The 19,843-nt window shown below is 31.2% G+C and overlaps 1 protein-coding gene across 1 annotated transcript in view; it reads left to right on the top strand.

The window, feature by feature from the left end:
* The window catches only part of LOC145292386 (stalled ribosome sensor GCN1-like), a 113,606-nt gene that overhangs the window by 38,102 nt on the left and 55,661 nt on the right, over positions 1-19,843 (top strand). The window contains exons 10-19 of the mRNA XM_080138717.1: positions 1,926-2,054; positions 3,531-3,683; positions 5,252-5,349; positions 7,177-7,252; positions 7,374-7,619; positions 9,471-9,546; positions 12,041-12,200; positions 12,372-12,543; positions 13,419-13,540; positions 15,895-16,073. Coding sequence (XP_079994843.1) covers positions 1,926-2,054; positions 3,531-3,683; positions 5,252-5,349; positions 7,177-7,252; positions 7,374-7,619; positions 9,471-9,546; positions 12,041-12,200; positions 12,372-12,543; positions 13,419-13,540; positions 15,895-16,073 — 1,411 coding nt within the window. The remainder of the gene's footprint in view (positions 1-1,925; positions 2,055-3,530; positions 3,684-5,251; positions 5,350-7,176; positions 7,253-7,373; positions 7,620-9,470; positions 9,547-12,040; positions 12,201-12,371; positions 12,544-13,418; positions 13,541-15,894; positions 16,074-19,843) is intronic.

The following is a 19,843-nucleotide window of genomic DNA, read 5'->3' as shown; positions in this document are numbered from 1 at the left end:
AATTCGATAAGATACACCAGGAAAAGGTTGGCAGTTACATCAATCGAAACATTATGAAAACAACACTCAAAATGAGAATAGTAGTCCAAAGAATCTAAATAATGAATAAACAAGTATGGCTGACTACAGGAAAACTGGTTTTCTTCCCTAGGAGTTTAAGAAAAAAAAATTCCTCCAAATTTGTAAAAGTTATACTTTTCACAAATTATATATATATATATATATATATATATATATATATATTTAAATATCTAACAAAAATCATGATTAATGTTTTTTGGGTGTTTTGTTTTGTTTTTTTTACATTATTCAAATAGTAGTGATTATTTCTTTAGTTATGCATTCAGATTGCGTGTGTACTTATAGTTGCATTTGTTGATCCCTTTTTTTTTTATTTCATTTTAATGCTAATTAGTTTTGTAACTCTTATTGAACAAAGTTATTTCCTTAAAACAAAATTTGTTAGACTTTTGACTGAACAAGGTTTTCTTAAATTTTTCTCTTCAGAAAAATATTAAAATTACTAAAATTATGGATGCCCTTTAATACCTATTTACAAAATATAACTTTTGTCTTAATTTTTTTCAATTCAATATGTCCATTATTTCAAGATTGTTTAGTGAGGTTCTTATGTTTTTATGAAATTAATTTCTTTTAGTTTGATAGTTGTTAATGAATACAAAATATCCTGATGCACAATCATTAAATATTAGGTGTAAATATTTATTAAATTGTGGTTGAGGCATAGTTATATATTTGATAAATACAAATCTGAATTAATGTCAATATTACTAGCATCGAAATTGAACAGATAAAAACCAATTTATTTAGTTGCATTTCTAAGTTATTTGGATGTTTCACATAGATTTAACAGAGATTTGATTTCTTTTTTTAAGCAGAAATTTGCTTTTCTGAATTTTTTAAAAACTTTTAAAAAAGCTTTGTGCCGTTTTGGTTCAATTTTATTTCTCTTCCTCTCTCTCTGTCTCTCTCTCTCAATTTCTCACTTTATCTTTCTTTTTTCCTGTTTTCTCTCTTCCTCTTTTCATTTTTTTTCATTTTTTTTTTTTTTGTCTTGCATTGCTTTGCTTTTCCCTCTGTTTCTAAAAATGATAATCTTGTCAAACGCAAACAATTTGTGAGTAGGGGAAATAGAAAACAAATAACTTCTTGCCTTCTTTAAAAATTACCAGTTGAATACTTTAAGTTTGAAAAAAGATATTGTAGATTAACAATCTTTGCTAAGTCTCTCTCTTGAAAAAAAAAATGGAATTCTACATTTTTAGATTATGTGTGAACACTGTCAAAAAAAAACTTGGCAGAGAGAAGAAAAATAAGAAATTATTTTATGAATATAAATTCAACATAAAATGATCCCCTTTATCTAGACCATTCTAACATTTTAAGGCATTTTTTCCTAATCTTGTGCATCTTTTTTAGGAGATTGCGTGTGGTTTTTAAAAGTATTTTTGTTTAGAGATTGACTTGGGGTTAAATTATTTCTTTAATGGAGGCACTGGAACTTAGGGTTAATTGTACAGTTAATAATTTATTTTTTTTTTTTTAAGTGGCTTGTCTCTCGGAAATGGTAAAGTGTGTGTGTGTATATATATATATATATATATATATATATATATATATATATATATATATATATATTTTTAACAAAGTTTTAGCATAAAACCAAAAAGAAGAAACAGAATTTATTTCCGATGAGAAAACTTAATTTTTCAGTTAATTGCCTTAAAATGTTAGAATTACTCAGAAACTGAATTATTTTATGTTAAATTTCATTGGAGTAAATTTTTTTTTTGCCATTGGTCATTCATATTCCTGATGTAATGATTATTTGATAAACTACTAAACTTTATACTTTTCGCGCATTGTACAATCCTTCAAACAAGTTGTCTTCATTTATTTTTCAGAGCAATTATTTGCAAAAGAAATGCCTGTTCGAGAGTCTGCTGCTGCAGCTTTGAAGGCTCTAGCGAAACAATGCAGTGACCCTGGAGCCGTAGAGAAAATAACTGCATACCTTTTCACTGTTTTTGCCGGTAAGTGACATTCCATTCTTGTCAAACTTTTCTTCAGATGAGTACTGAAAATATGCTATTTGGATAATATATTATCGGTCTTAATCTAAAAGTTTAGGGGCATTATATTAAACTAATACAGACCCAAATACAAAAATGGAACAATTTGACATGCTTTCCATTTCACGGACATATCACACATTTTGAATTCTAATGACTGATTCATCAAAAAAAAAAAAAAACTTTGTTCTGAATTCAACTTTACAAAAAAACAAAAGCACAACAAATTTTTATGATGTACGTACTCACAGAATAAAAATGTTGTATTCCAAAAATCACATAAATTGATCAAGTAGCTTTTTTATGTAGAAAATTTTATGATTTTTAGCGATTGATAGTAATTCATAGCCATTATACGGCTGATTTTGGTCTTTATATTGGTAGTTCATGTTGAATTGTCTCTCTTTATTTATTAAATATGGCAGAGCGAGACACATTTATTAAATATGGCAGAGCGAGACCCACCATTTTCTCGTACCCATAAAATTTGATTTTCTTAATAAAAAAAAACTACTTGATTAATTTACATGATTTTTAGAATGACATTTTTGTTCTGGGACTGGTATGTATGTCAAAAGATTTTCTATATTTTTGCTTTTAATTAGTTTGAATTCTGGACAAGAATCAAATATTCTTTCCACCATTCACTAATAAAAGCCATTATCGGGATATACCTAAAAAAGGTTGGTTACATCATCTGAAACGTGAGAATAATACCGGAGATGACAACCGTATTTATTCATTTATTACGAACTATTATCCTCGTCTTTAAGTTATTGTTTTACAATGTTTCGGTCGACTATTCCTCTGGTCTTTGTGAGTTAGCCAAAATGTCATGAAACAACAACTTAAAGATGAGAATAATAGTTCGCAATAAATAAATGAATAAATACAAATTACTCATCTCAATAATGAATTCCAATTATTTAAATAATATGAGAACAGTAGTCGGAAAAATCAAAATAATAGAGTTTCTTCAATTTGTTTCTTTTTTTAATCAATAAAGATGGAAATGTGAATAATCAGATTCCTTTAATTTTTATATCACAATTCACATGAAATTCATTTCTGCTAATGTAGAAAACTACTTTTTTTCTTCTTTCATCTTTGGATTATTGGTATTATAAAAAAAATATTTAGAATATCTTATTTCTATTTATATCGAAGTAAAATTCTGTTAAATCTTAAAAAAAAAATAAATAAATAATAATCTATTTTTCTTATGTTGGAGATAAAATCAGTGATTGTTCCCCAAAGTTGGATTTATTTTCTCTAAATAAGAAACTCAAGATAATTAGATTTAGTGAAACTTAACAAAAAAAAATTGGAAACCTTGCTTAACTGTAAACATAATACGTTGCATACTCTTTGTAATTTGCATTCAGTTTTGATTTTGTAATTTTAGTTACATCTAATTTATTTTCATTTTTTTGTTAGGTTCTGAGGGCAAGTTGACATCTGCTGACCAACGTATTGGTGTCATGCAAGGCATTTACAGCATGAGTTTCCATGTGGTCAGTGGTTCCAATCAAGTACAACATTTGTCTTCAGCTGTCTCTGAACTTTTCATTCCTATACTCTCACAAGAAGGTAAGGCATTCCCTTAGATATCTTGAAATGTTTTTATGTGCGGGAGGGAGTTTTCTGCTTGTCGATAGAAATTCACTTTTATTTTTAAATAAAGAACACTGATTTCTGCCATTGGTTTTCATAATTTGCCCCTCTTATTTTTTTTTTTTTATAATTGGATAATTTTGCTCCTCATTAGAACCCTTCTTCTCTTTTCAGGATATGAGGGGATGGGGACCCACTATGAGCGCTGATTTTTTTTTTTTTTTTTTTTTTTTTTTTTCTCTCCCCCCCCCCCCCCCCCACTGACCGATTTATGGATGGATGCATGTGAGAGATATACATTTGACATATTTGAAACGCATACTAAATCTTCATTAGCAAAGAACTCCAATCATAATGAGACTAGATGTTTACGAGAAAGTAAAAAAAAAAATAAAAGGGCGCTCATAGTGGGTCCCCATCCCCTCATATCTTTTAGACAGATCAGTTTCCTACATAAATTTATCGTAAACTGATCACCCACTTTATGACCATCATGAATTTGGTCATTATTTTTTTCTAGTATAGTGCTACAGATTTCCGGAGTTTTTTTTTTTTTTTTTTTTTCTTTTTTTTAAGTCAATGTTTACATTAAATCCATAAAGGAAAGTGATTCCCGCAGTAAAATTTAAAATATTTGATACAAATTTAAAAGTATTTCTTTCTCAACACGTTCACAAATTCTACTAAATTTGTTAATTTATAAAAGAAAAAAAATAAATAAATGAAAATAAAATTATATTTGATTACACTTTTTCTTTTATGCAAAAAAAAAAAAATGGCAATGGTCTTAAAGTTAGGGGTCAATTTACATTAAATTTATAGAGAAAACTAATCTCATTAAAATATTTGAAAAAAAAAAAAAAAAGCGAACCAGGAATTGTCTAGCAACATTATAGATAATTGTTACTGGGAAAAAAAATAAGAATTTGGTTCATAAAAAGAGGAGAAAGAAAAAGGATTGATGGTAAATAAGTACCAAAATTTTTCTTACATCTAAATAAATAGCAAATATCTTCAACAGAAAACTAATTGCTTTGATTTTCAATCCATTTTCCACTTTAGCAATACCCTTTGAACCTTACCTCCACTTGATTTGAAAGTTTCTTAGATTATCAAATATTTTTTCTAAAATTTACTAACATCCATTTCTTTTAATGTAAAATCTCTTAATTTTTTTTCATCTTTTAAAAGTAAAAATAAGGTAAAGTATTTATAAAAGCAATGTTTCAGAAAATAACTTTGTTTATTAACATTTTTGCAGTAAACCAAACCACTCAGATATGGTAAATAAGTTTTGAAAGAATGTAGAATCATTTGTTCTGTTCCAAAACATTTGGTACTGCTACAACAATCTTAGGGGAAAAAAAATGAAATCGAATGTCTACTTTTGTTCATTTTCTCTATTTTTTGAAAGTAACAACTTTTTTCTTTGTTTCAAATTATTTATCTATTTATTATATATTTATTGTTATTGTTTGGGAAAAAAACTGTTCAGTCACTTTGTATTTTTAAAAACAATTTTTTAATTAATTTATTTTTTTCAGTTCATGAAGGCACATTAGTCTCAATTCTGCACGTTTTAAAAGCATGGTGCAGTCGTTTCTATACAGAAGTACCAGAAAAACTTGTGCAATGGTTTATCGTAAGTAAATGGTCAATCTGTTAAATCTTTTAAAGTATTATGAATCGCAAGCATAAAATCATTTTACTAAAATCAATTAAATAACATGGACATTTTATGGATGCTGCATATGTTTGCAAGAAATGGCAATCTAGTTGAGGAGTAACACATCTAATGAATTGTTGACGATACAACCAGGTCTAAAAGAATGAAGACAGAACTGTAGGAAGTCATGAAAAGAGGATGTTGTTCTCTCCACTCCTTATTGCCCACACAAAAAAACTTATTCCTTCCTACTTCAGCAGGAGGAGCCACCATAGTGTGCAACTTGTCATATCCCATACAGAATGAAACACTTTGTTAGTTGATTTTACTCTCATGTAACAAAGATACTGCAATGCTGATTCTATGAAGGAATTATGAAGGATATTCTGAAAGCAGTGGCTCTCATTTCTGTTTTTCTTTTTTTTTTTTTTTTGCATGACTAGATCAGATGGGATTGCAAATTGTATTGTTATGATAACTGAACTTATGCATTCATGACCTGAAAGTTTCATGATATTGATGGTCTGAGACTCTAAGAAAGCAACCCCCTGTCATGGATGTGTGTCAGAAGCAGAGATGCGTCATTGAATTCCCATCAAAAGTGCATTGAGAATGGTGATGATTGTCTAGAAAAATAAATTCTAAGGCACAAAAGGTCACTCATTCTAATTGTACTACTTCCATCTTTATAGCTGTTCAACTATTTGAGTTAAAAGATAATAGGAGGCTTTACTTTCGGAACGACCCTTGTATTTAATGAAATCAAAGTGGCAATCATAATGTACTTTTCGAAGACGGTCGGTTTATACTTTAAAATGTAAAGTCTATAAGTCTGATAAACCAAACTGCTCGATGAATTAAAACGAAAGCCTGCAATTGATTAACTTATCTATTTACTCATGAAATCTACATGAAAAGAAATTGATCTTCAAATGATCTATGGCTCTGTTGGTGGGGCATTAGAATACGCTGACTGCCCCCCCCCCCTGCAGAGGGTAAAAGTCCCTCAATGGGGGTCCTGGATATGACCTTAAACTATATCCAGTGGTGAGGCCCCAGCTTGTGGGCTTTGGGGAGTGTGGAGCCACCCTTTAATTACCATTGCTCCCAGGTCCACTCTGACCCGGAGTGGTAGTACCTGTTAGGGTCTCAACTATGGGTTAAATAGACACCGACGTGAAAACAACAAATATATTCTATTAAAAAAATTTTTCTTAAGTCTTTGGATTCGGCATTAAATAACCCGAAAAGGGTTGATATGCCGTAAAACAAAAACAACCAACCAAATCAAATGATCTATATACAAGATTGAATTTTTTTTTAACACATTTTCACTTCAAAGAAGGCATATTGCCACTTGCATGTAAGGGGTTACTATTTGGTTTCATGTCTACAGGGACACTATGAAGGAAATTGAGAAGTGAAACGTCTCTCCACATTACATTTAATTTCTGCATGTTAGTATAGTTAGAGAAGCAGTTGACCAAGAAGGAATTCCAAAATCTGGTAGTCTGGGGGAAGAAACTATGAAAGCATGCTTTCCTGCGTTCAAGGACCTCTAGAATGAGGGGGTGGGATTTTGCTGCTTGTCAGGTTAGTCGGTTACGTTTAACAGGCAAGTGCTAAGAGTTCATCGGAGCACATTTCATTAAAATACTTGTTAGATGTATCAAAGTAATATGAATTTCAATCATAAAATCTTTCTTTACCAAAATAGTTTGCATCAACAACAAACGTCAGTGAATGTTTTATGCATGTAATCTTGTTTTCTCTTTATTTTAAATTCATTATTCTTCTTTTCAGAAAGGTATGAATCTGAAATCCTCGACATCGGCCGTACGCAATGCCTACATTCTGTGTATGTCAGTGGCTTTTGAAGGTGAGCACACAATAAGTCTTTGCTCTATTATGCTATGGAGCTGTTGTTTTATAAAATCTCATCAGTCGTAATGAATCAGTTGATCTATGAGATGTCTGATTTCTTATGTGTATAATTGCAGGTGACACTTTACAGCAAGCCGAGGACGTTGTGCCTGTGTTGATGCAGGTGTTGGAGAAAGCCAGCAATCAGTCAAGTCAAGTTAATTTGATTACAGAGGTTCTGTCTGCCTCAAAGATCTTCATCCGCCTCTCTCTAATTGACATTCAATCAGGCTCCAGATTCCCACAGTTCTGGAATCTTGCCACAGACATGGAGAAACAGCTCTTATTTAATGAAAAGTTTCTTTTGTCCCTTAATGAAGAATGTAAGTTTGATTTTCTCATTTTGTTGTCACTGCTAATTAAATTCTAACATTTTCTTATTCTATTAACAAAATCTTAATTGAATTTCAATATAAAAGAAATACTTTTCTCTTTTCCTTTTATTTTTCCTTTTTTTTTTAACATTATTTTCTCTTAAAACCAAACAACAAAAATTCTGTTTGCACTATGAATTAGGTGCATTTAATAAATTTCTTCAATTATTATTATTTCTATTCTTATGAATGTATTTAAATGTTTGTTTTTTCTCTAAATTCATAATAGTGCTCTGCTAATTTTCAAATACACTTAAATATGATATTTTAATTTGTCCAGATTTCATATATATTATTATAGTCGTGATTTCAAGTTTTAAAAAAAAGTATTTAGGTGCCATCAGTTACAACCGAAATTGTAGCAATCAAAGCTGATGACGTTACCACTGTACCAACGTGATATGCGTTTGAACTGATTAAAAATAAACGAAGATGAACGTACAAAATGTTTAACAATTTTTTTTTCATTTTTTATCTCTTAAAAACAATTTTAATCGGCTAAAGACCCATAAAAGAATGGCCTTGTAAAAAAATCCAGTTATTTGAGCCCCCTAGTGCCGCTCTGCGACTTTTAGCTTCAGAGGAGATAGTTTGATAATATGGCGATACACATAAAGCTATTTATGTATTAGATTTAGTGCTTGAAGTTCAAAAAGTTGTCACAGCTGTTTCAAAGATCTCGCGTGAAAATATAAGTGTTTTAAATGTTTAAGATTTTTAGTTTCAATTTTCAATTAATGCTTAAATTTACTTTTTTTTTTTTTTTTTTTTTTTTTTTTTGTGGATTTGCTTAAAATAAAAACAAAATCTGATTAGAAATAATCCATTTAAATTATCTTAAATTCATTGTTTTGCCTTTTTAATTGCACCTTTTTTATATTTTTAATCAAAATTTTTGGAAGTAGTAAAAGTAGTCGAGTAGGCTTGTATTATTAACTTTATTTTTTTATATAACAAAAACACTGATATGTTAGCGATTAGATGTTTTTAGTTTAAGTAAAGAAAGATACATATTTGTATGGAAATTATTTTAATGATCATTGAATTTTCTAATTCTTCTAGAGAATGTTCATGAAAATATATTGAATTTTTGAGTCTTGTTCATAATTCTACCTATATGAAGGCCAAAAATAAAGAAAAAATTGTATTATGTACATATCCCTGACAAAACGAAAGCATATCCCTTAAAATCGTATAAATAATCAAGTAGTTTCATTTTTATAAAGAAAATCAAATTTGGAGTAACCAAAGAATGGCTGTTTTCTCAGGTATTTTGAAAATAATCTAAAAAAGACAAAGGGAAATAACTCAACAATAATTCAAGCTTGCGAGATTTATTTTGTAATTCCTAGGAATTCTGATTAATCACGTAAACGTGATTTTCTTTATGAAAATGAAAAAATGAAACTACTTGATCAATTTATCTGATTTTTAGAATATGATATTTACTTTTTGCTATACCATACAGATTTTTCTTAATTTTTGTTTATTGATATAATGGAATTTCAGATAAGAACCCATTTTTTTATGCTTAAAATTAACATTTTTTTAGGTTTTGCTTTCAATTTTAGCTTAAATACATAAATTTTATTATTTTTTTTTTTTTGTATGAATTAACTTCAGAGCAAAATCAATATTTTACTAAATAAATAAATCCATTTAAATAATTAAATCTATTGTTATGATGCTACATTAGTTTATGCATTTTTAAAAAATATTTTTATATAATCACTTCATGACAGAAAATTATGAAAACATTTCCTTTTTTTTTTATTTTTCATTTATATTTTTTAATTTCAGCACTTCTAACCCTCATCTTTCTTCTTGAAAAGATCATCTTGAATTTTCCTACTAAAGTCACCGGTAAAAGCTTGCGGTTAGTGTCTAATATGTTGTTTTCATGTTTTGTCCTCTATCTCTAAAATCTGAAATGTTAACAATTTAACATTTAATCTTAAAAAAAACAAAAAATTGTCTCTTAACTTAATACATTTTTATTAGTAAAAAACCTTGTTGGAATTTCATTGTTGCTTTATTCGTCAATCTTCTATCTTATGTTTTGGAATTCTTTAAATAAGGATTTTATTTTTATTATTCAGTTTATTTGGATTACTGATCTCCTTTGATTGTGATTCTTTTCGGCCAATGTAACCGCTGATCTTCTTCAGGTGTATTTTGTCGAACTCTGAATTCTGTGCAGAATTTTAACTTTAATCATCAACCTGTAGTGAGGATTGAACCTTCATCCTTCTGAAAACTCTCATAAAACTTATTATTTAGCACTTTATCTGTTGCACCACTGATCTATGTGAATCCAAGATAAGAACAATAGTCTGAAATATGGAAATAATATTACTTATTTATAACTAGCACGATTGTAAGACAGCAAATATGCGCATTATTTAAACACACCAGTATTAATGCAGCTTTCTTTGTATAGGTAAACAAGAAGCAGACAACAACTGATTTTTTTTATGCAGAAAGTCACACATTGTGCTGCCATGACCAATGTACAACTCGGATCTGATGTGAAAGAGACATGTTGAAGGAAAAAGTGTTCATGTTTTGTGCAATGATTTTTATGTTTGTGATGAGAGGATTAAAAAGGGAGATAACCGAAAGAGAGAGAACAAAGAAATTATAATACCTGGTTGTGTTCAGCATGGCATCAATACTGGATTACTTTAATAAAAAAAAAAATACTGGATTAATTTAATAAAAAAAAAAAAAAAAAGTTTTAACTACGAAAGTTTATTAAACAAAATTTGAAGACTCAAAAAAGGGTAAACTGAAAATCTGTCTTGCAATCCTGAATTAAATGATTGACGAATTTGACAAAAAAATGTATTGTGCATATTAAATTATTTTTGTGTGGTACGTGTAAGCCTTAGATTTGTGAGAAGTACAGTAGAATTACAAATCGATTGAGAGATGATAACCAGTTTGTGTGCAAGAAATGTAAAACAAGAGACAGATAAAAACTCTGTTGTGGAGAAAGTGTTTCGATGGTGAACGTATTGAGGTTTTTCAGAATTTTTGTTATCATGGTGGTAACCATTGTAGCTTAGGGATGAGCAGGTGCTAATGTGATTGCAAGAATTGAGAGTGGAATTTCAGCCATTTTTAACGAGCAGTGTGTTACCATTGTGGACCATGAAAAGAATCAATGAAACATGTGAATGGAGTCAAACCTGGCCGGTGAGAGTTAGGAACATGTATTGCATTGAGAAAAATGATATGAGAATGATACAATGGATCTGTAATTTGTGTTAAAGACAGAGGAAAATTAAATCTGGACAGTATAGAGAGATGTTCATTGGTATGATCATATTGAAAAAATGGAGGAAAGATTTTGAGTTAAGGGATATAGTTAAGATAATTAGGTCAGTTGGCAGAGGAAGCCTAAGGAAGTGATAATGATGCACTTGAAAGACGAATAAAGTTTGAAAGTCAATTTCTAAAAATTGTACCAGTATTTAAAATATTAGGCCAAATATGATAGTCCAAATAAAACTAATAAGCATTCCAGCTACACAGTCCAATTATTATCGTCATTTTTGCTATTAATGTGAAACCATGTGCTCTCTATACAACATTCGCTGACCACAATGCTGTTTCCATAGTTTTCTTTTTTATCTTCCGTTCTCATCCTGGCTGTGTCATCATCTTGTCTCTTATACATTGGTGACTGCTGTAGGTGAGAAATCATTCACAAATATAAAAAAAAGATTTTTAAACTCGAATGAAACAAACAACTCACAAACATATTCTGTAGATATCCGTTGTGTTCTGGGCATCGACCATTGAAACGCTAACATCCGCATCTACCACATTCATCAGTCAAGTGATCAGTTCATCTCCCTATCTGTTTCGAGCCATAACCTGCCTACAATTTTCCCCCTTTGTCAAAGGTTGCAAACTAAAGACTGTCTGTAGACTGTAGCAAAACTCATTCCTAAAACTGTCGGTAAATTCTAAATCTCTGTCTAATTTTTTGACATATTTGCCATGCCTTGATTAACTATCCTATTTCAGATAGCTTTTGTGCTTCTTGGAGAACCACTTCCCCTCCCATTATCTTTCTATTATCCTCACTTCCTATAGGTTTGTTCTGCTGATCAACTATTTCCTCTTTTTGTTATAGCTTTTGCTCTTTTTGTTATAGCTTTTGCTCTTTGAATCACTTCCTAACACTTTGGGGGGGGGGGTCCATAATAAAACATGATGATAGCACAACCTTTCATAATGAAACTTTTGTTGATATTGCCCATGCACATTGGCGGTTATACACTAATGGAAGAATCCAAACATTACTTTTAAATTGTCATTTTATGTAATATTCACATAGTTTTTGCATTGTTTCTCAATAGGATTTTATATAAGGCATTCATCTTTTGTCTGACGTACAAGAGCTGGCCCGTACGCAAGCGGTGCATTTTTACACTGAAACAGATTGGAAACCTTAACGAGAAAAGTAAAATTACTGTAGATTTGATTGATGCCCTTGGATATCTCCTCTCGTCTCAAAAGGTGAGAAAAATATTTTCAAATTTGAGATTCATTTATTTTTGTTACTCTTTCTCATGTCAAATGAAAAAATAAATTGTAAAAGTAAGAAAAATAATTTTCTTTTGATGCATAAATATATGCAATTTTTGATCATCAAATAAAGAGAAACCTTTTTTTCCCCTCTTTCTCTAGTTTCCTCAGCCCGGTGAAGATGAGAATGTAGATGACCAATCGGGCAAAAGATTGAACCCAAAGAACTTGGCAAAAGCTTTCCTTCATCTCACCAATTTACCATCACCAACCAATTCTGAAATTGAATCTGTTGTTATGGCAGCCCTAATTCCAACCCATCATCCTATTGTTGGTAAGATTTTCATAATTAAATATCATCTCCAGTTCATCTGAAAAACCTTTTATGGCTAATTGGATGGAGGTGAATAATCAAGTATTGTTACTATGATGAGCACTAACAGTTATCATAATTTGTTTGTTCTACCTCTGGATTCTTTCACTTTTTAATCATTCTCATCCCAAATCTTAAAAAAAAATCATTGTGCAAATCATTTGCATTTTGTCCTTCAACATGTCTCTTCCACATCGAATTTAAGTTGCACATTGGTTATGACAGCACAAAGTAACTTTCTCCATAAAACTCCATCATTTACATTGATTTTGATGTGTCATTTGTTTGAGTCATTGCAAGTTTTTCTTGGTTACTCTTAGTTCAGATGTGTATACATCTAGTTATCCAATCAGAATCAGTCTAGGCATTTTCAGCCTCACTAACAGGGAGTCAGAGATAACATTACAAACTGCACACCCTAAATTTTTATTCATGTAGTGTTAATATACAGATCAAATTCTGTTAAATATGTCATCAAATAGTTAGCAAAACTTACCTTAAATATTTATTTTATTTTTTTTTTTTGTGTTATTGCTGTTCTTAATGTGATCTAACCACTTGTTCCAAAAATATTTGACTCTGTCAAAAGAATTGTTTTTTAAATTTTCCTTGATAATAAATTTCTAAATCACAAAAGTATTTTGGGGGAAAAAAAATGTCTACCATAGAAATTTAATTATTTTGAAATCACTTAATTTTTCATTAAGTAGTAAGTGGATCATTGGTTTACTTTTGACAGCCTCTCTCGCTTCCATTATTTTGTCCTTTAGTCCTCACATTCCATTTAAAAAATAAAACAAGATTATCCACTACTTTTTTTCTTATTTCCTGATTAGTGCTTCAAAGACCACATTTATGGAAGGACATCATGAAACAATTAAAATATTCACCAAAAGAATTTGTTGAAAGAAGAGCAGAAAAATGTTTAAAGAATATTTACAATGAATCTTTCAGTCGGGTGAGTTTTTGTTTCTCTTTTTTAAACCAAATCACATTTTTTGTTTTCTCTTTGAATTCTTTTTGTTTGTTTGTTTTTTGTTTTATTGGGGGGGGGGGATAAATATTTTTCCAAATTAATATATTTTGACCCCCCCCCACTTAAAAAAAAAAAAAATTAATTTTCCATGCAATTCCTCTCTACCTCCCAAAATAATAGCAATTATCCCTTGAACCGTTTTAAAGTCATTTGTTAAACAAAATGGTCATTCATTTCCAACAAGGTCTTCTACACAAGTTGGCAAATGTATCCATAATTGAATATTTGAAAGAAATTGAAACCAAAAAATGATGCAATGTTAAAATGAAAATCATTTGACTTTTTTTTTTTTTTCTCTGCAGAAAATATTTTATATAAAAATTCTCAGAAAATAAAAAAAATTATTTCAAAAAATGCATCATTTTTTTGGTTTCAATTTCTATTATAAATATTACTACATACACAATACTTCATGTATTTTACATGATGTGAACATTTGTGTCCATAATTGTTTTTGTTTTTTTTTTTTGTTTTTTTTTCTTTGCTTGTTAAATTGTATCCAAAGTGATATTTTGATTACTAAAGAATGAAACATGTTCTTAGTTTATTTTTAAATTAAAATCACTCATTTCTTGTTAGTACAATTTTTCATTATATATAGCGATTTTAAAATAAACAAGATTGATTCTAATGCTTAAATTCCTTATGCCCAAAATCTAATGCTTATCCCTCTCCTGCTCTAAATCCAAAATTTAATGTTTAACTGCCCTACTACCTAAAATGTGATGTGTAATACCCTCCCCCTTTGCCCCATTTATTAAAATCTGATGCATAAAGCCCTCCATCTGTTTGCCAAAGATTTAATACATAGCCAAAAAATTTAATGTGTAATCCCCATTCTTTCTAGCTGCCTTAAATATAATGCTTAATCACCTCCAAATCTTATATGTATCCCTTTAACCACATGCTTCTCGAAATGTAATCCATAACTCTATCAAAAGCTTAATTCTTATCCTCCTCAAAAGCTCCACAAAATCTAATACTTACCTGACCATCTCCTTTCTTTCTCTCTAATATATGCAAATAAATAAATAATAAAAAATTTTTTTTTAAATCATTGTCTTTTCACATTATCAGTGCTAGTATCGCTGCAAAGCAAAAACTTTGTACAATCCATTAACAATCAAATTATTATGGAAAATTTTATCAAGAGATAACGTAATAATACTGTGTTGGATTCCAAGTCATACAGAAATCAGTGGAAACTGCAAAGTTGATAAAGTAGCCAGGTTTACCTTATTCATGGCTCTGGAGACCAATTTTAAGATTCCTTATAGACTTAAAAATAAAGAGAAATGAATATATCCAACAACAAAGGCAGCAGCATTGGAGTAGCTATACGCATAACAAATTACAATAGGTGAATGAAAAGAAAGCTTGCAAAAAGAAGGAAATAATTGTATACAGACTTTATATAAGTCACAAAAAAAAAGTAACACATTCCTACTTTCTTGAAGACAAACAGCAACCAATGTACCATGCATGCCAGACTGCATACATAAACACATTCTTATTGACTGCATAAATCTGGCTCCTATAAAATAAATATTCTACAGAGCAGATGCAATGAAGGAATTGTTAAAAATATAAAATAGATACTATAATGTAAAAATATTATAATCCAAAAAGATATAAATCCAACGATTCAGCATTAAATGACCTGAAAAAGATTGATATGCTGTAAAACGAAACGGTTCTCATCCAGACTTTCCCTTTATATTAAAAACAAAAATAATGAAAACTCTGTACCCGTGATAAAAAAAATATCCTATTCCAAAAATCACATAAATTCATCCAGTAGTTTTATTTTAAAGAAAATCAAATTTTGAGTAACCAAAGAATGGATCGTTTGTGATTTTGAAAACAATCTATGTAAAAAAAACAAAAAATAAAGGGAGATAGCTCAATAATTCGAACTTGTAAGATTTATGTTGTAATGCCTATGAATCCCCATTAATCGCTGAAAAATGATTGTTTTAATAAAAGTACTTTATCAATTTACTTGATTTTTTTTCTTTTTTTTTTTAAATACATTTTCGTTTCGGTACGTACATCATACAAATTTTTCTTCATTTTTATATTTTAATATGAAAGGAATTTTGAATAAGAGCCAACAAAATAAGCAAATGAATTGTGAATAAATGTAATATTAGATGCTTCTATTGTTAAATGTAATATTTTGAAAATTATTTTTCAAAATGAATCTTTTTTCATAGAACTTTCCATTCTATTTGAATTCTGAAAAAGAAACTGATTCTTTCTGTTTGTTATTGTAGAGTGTTGAGAATGCTGTAATGTCGCTCGTCTCGGTTGCCCCAGAAATGATTCTTCCCAAGTTTGTTGGTCACATGTGCAATCAGCTCTCGCAGCCAGAATTTCTCAATGTCACTCAACAAGATTTTGGAATATTCCTATGTCCAGATGGAGAAATTTCTGACAAAAATCTCATGGAAAAGTGGGTACTTTTCTCTCTCCCCCCCCCCCTCATTAACTTTTGAAAATGCTTTTAAATCTTTACAGGCCATGCATAGAGTATTGTTGCCACATCTGGGCTGGTGCATCTACCACCTGTCTCTCCCTTTTAGGCACCCCCTCCCCCCACAAGTCTCCAATCTAATAAGTCCCATGCTATCAGCCAAGCTCCAACATCTGTCCCATTTCCACAATGTTACAAGATGTGTCCCTTAACCCTCCAGGGTCGTGGGGGGAGGGGGGGTGCTGCATTATTTTATGCAGCATGTTTTGGGCAAGAATAGTCTGGCGGCACTCATCCCTTTCCAGGCTTTGAGCACATACAGCACCTGGTATTACCAAATGGCCACCCGTTTTAGTGTTGCCCAGGCTCAATCTCGCTTAACTTTGGTGATCTAATGGGAACCAATGTGTCAATGTGATTATGCCTTATGTCTGTTTTACAAATGCTATCAGTTCAAATGATATTTTATTAAAGTACTATTTTACAAGTACTTTAATAAAATGTGCTCTGAACTCCTAGCACTTGTGGTCCTGGATATGACCTTAAACTATATCCAGTGGTGAGGCCCCAGCTTGCGGGATTTGGGGAGTGTGGAGCCACCCTTAATTACCCTTGCTCCCAGGTCCACTCTGACTCAGAGTGGTAGTACCTGTTAGGGTTCCAACTATGGGTTAAATAGAAACCGACAAATATATTCTATTAAAAATTTTTTCTTCAAAATCTTTGGATTCAGCATTAAATAACCCGAAAAGGGTTGATATCCCGTAAAACAAAAACAACCAACCTAGCACTTGTGCCTCCTCGACATGCATACATACTCCTGACTTGTCCGACAAGCAATAAAATCCCACCTCTTCACTGTTGAGATTCATAGATGCTGGAAGGTTTTCTACTCTAACAGTTCCTTTTCCTCTGGCTGCTAGACTTTGGAATTCCCTCCCTGTTTCTTACTTCCCTGACTACTAACTTGCATAAGTTTAAATATAATGTGAACAGACATTTCGCTGCTCAACTCCCCACAGTCCCCTGTTAGATATAACCCCAAATTCATTCTAAATGGCAATATGATTGTATGAGGTGAAAATAGTAATAACAAGTGAAGCATGCATGGTCCCCCATGAGTGCACAGTGAACGAGGCATAAAAAAAATGACTAAGTTCAGCATTTGCCCCCCCCCCCTCAACCCCATTTAGCCCTAAAAGTTCCCAGGGAATGTCAAATCTTGAATGTGGGTTGAATTATGAAAAATGATTGTCGAAATTAGTAACATATCCAAGAATTATGGGATTCAACGAGATATGTCCACATATATACTAGCAGATTACCTGGAGTCACCCGGGATTGAATGAGATACATGCAAATGTATGCAAGCAGAATACACGGGTGCCTGGGATCCAATGAGATAGATGCAAATATATACTAGAAGAATACTTGGTGTTGCCTTGAATTGAATTAGATTGATTGAAATATATACTAACAGAATACCTTGCGTCGCCCAGAATTTAATGAGATTGATGGAGATATATACTAGCAGAATGCCCGGCGTCGCCCAGCATTGAATGAAATAGGTGAGAATATATATCAACAAAATACCTGGTGTCGCTTGGGATTGGATGAGATAGGTGGAAATATATATTAGCAAAATACCCTGCATCGCCCCGTAATGAATGAGATAGATGGAAATATATAGAAGCCCGGGATTTAATAATGCAGGTGCAAATAAATACTAACAGAATACCTGGCATCGCCTGGGATTAAATGATATAGGTACAAATACAGAATAGACGAATACTTGGCGTCGCCTGGGATTGTATTAGATAGCTGCACATATACACTAGCAGAATACCCGGCGTTACTCAAGCCTGAATGAGATACGGGAAATAATTTATTTGCAATATCCCCGGCGTCGCCTGGGATTGAAGAAGATTGATGGAAATATATATTAGCAAAATTCCTGGCGTTGCCCGGGATTGAATGAGACGGGCAAATATATATTAGCAGAATAATCAACGTCACTTTGGATTAAATGAGGGTGGTAGTATATAAAGTTTGTACTGTAAATGGCTTAAACAATTTTCTTCATTTGTGAAGTCGATTCCAGATATGGCTTAAACAGTTTATGATCTCAAAATTAACTTAATACATTCAATCAGGCTCTAGATTCCCACAGTTCTAGAATCTTGCCACAGACATGGAGAAACAGCTCTTATTTAATGAAAAGTTTCTTTTGTCCCTTAATGAGGAATGTAAGTTTGATTTTCTCACTTTGTTGTCACTGCTAATTAAATTCTAACATTTTCTTATTCTATTAACAAAATCTTAATTGAATTGCAATATAAAAGAAATACTTTTCTCTTTTCCTTTTATTTTTCCTTTTTTCCTCTCTCATTTTTTTTTTACATTATTTTCTCTTAAAATCAAACTATGAATTAGGTGCATTTAATAAATTTCTTCAATTATTATTTCTATTCTTATGAATGTATTTAAATGTTTGTTTGTTTGTTTTTTCTCTAAATTCATAATAGTGCTCTGCTAATTTTCAAATACACTTAAATATGATATTTTAATTTGTCCAGATTTCATATATATTATTATTATAGTAGTAATTTCAAGTTAAAAATAAAAGTATTTAGGTGCCATCAGTTACAACCGAAATTGTAGCAATCAAAGCTGATGACGTTACCATTGTACCAACGTACAAAATGTTTAACAATTTTCTTTTTCATTTTTTATCTCTAAAAAACAATTTTAATCAGCTAAAGACCCATAAAAGAATGACCTTGTAAAAAAATCCATTCATTTAAGGTCTCTAGCGCCACTCTGTGACTTTTAGCTTCAGAGGAGATAGTTTGAAAATATGGCAATACACATAAAGCTATTTATATATTAGATCTCATTCCCCTCTAAGTACAGGCCAATAAGTCTCCTGTACATCATGAGTAAGTTGCTGGAATCTGTGTTAAATAGAGAAGTAATGAACCATCTCAGCAAAAATAACCTTCTTAGTGACACACAATATGGTTTCCGTTCTGCTAGATCTACAGCAGATGTGCTTACAGTTATATCTCATAGGATTAGCGAATCTCTCAACGGAGGCAACCTTTCTAGGGCAATTGCTCTTGACATATCTAAGGCCTTTGATAGGGTATGGCATGAAGGTTTACTTCACAAGGTCTCTAGCTATAGTATAGCTGGAAATGTCTTCTCAATTATTAAATCATTTCTTTCTGACAAGTTCATAAGAGTAGTAGTTGATGGGCAAAAATCAGAAGCTCACAGTATTAATGCTGGAGTCCCTCAGGGGTCCATCCTGGGCTTAACTCTTTTCCTGATCTACATTAAGGATCTTCCAAATCACATACTTACATCATTTGTAGACATTTATGCTGATGACACTACCAACTATGGTAGCACATCTAAGACAGTAAACGACCAAGTTCTCTCTGATTCTCTCTCCTCTGATCTTGAGCACACGGTACAATGGGGAAAGGAGTGGCTGGTTACATTTAATGCATCTAAAACCAAGCTTCTCCCTTTACATCATCAACGTTTTGATTCCCATCTGGCATCAGTTGAAATGGATGGCTCTCGTCTAGGGGAGGTCCCATGTTTTGATAAGCTTCTGGGTTTGGCCTTTACTCCTGATCTTAAATGGAACACATACATCAAGTCTGTGGCCAAGGTCGCTGGGAAGATGTGGGATCCTTCTACCGTTCCAGAAGATATCTCACTGCTGATGCAATTCTTTA

The sequence above is a fragment of the Euprymna scolopes genome, chromosome 2, assembly GCF_053919585.1.
Source record: "Euprymna scolopes isolate OS-2025 chromosome 2, ASM5391958v1, whole genome shotgun sequence".
Classification (NCBI taxonomy): domain Eukaryota; kingdom Metazoa; phylum Mollusca; class Cephalopoda; order Sepiida; family Sepiolidae; genus Euprymna; species Euprymna scolopes.
This window is presented reverse-complemented; position numbering and strand designations above follow the sequence as displayed.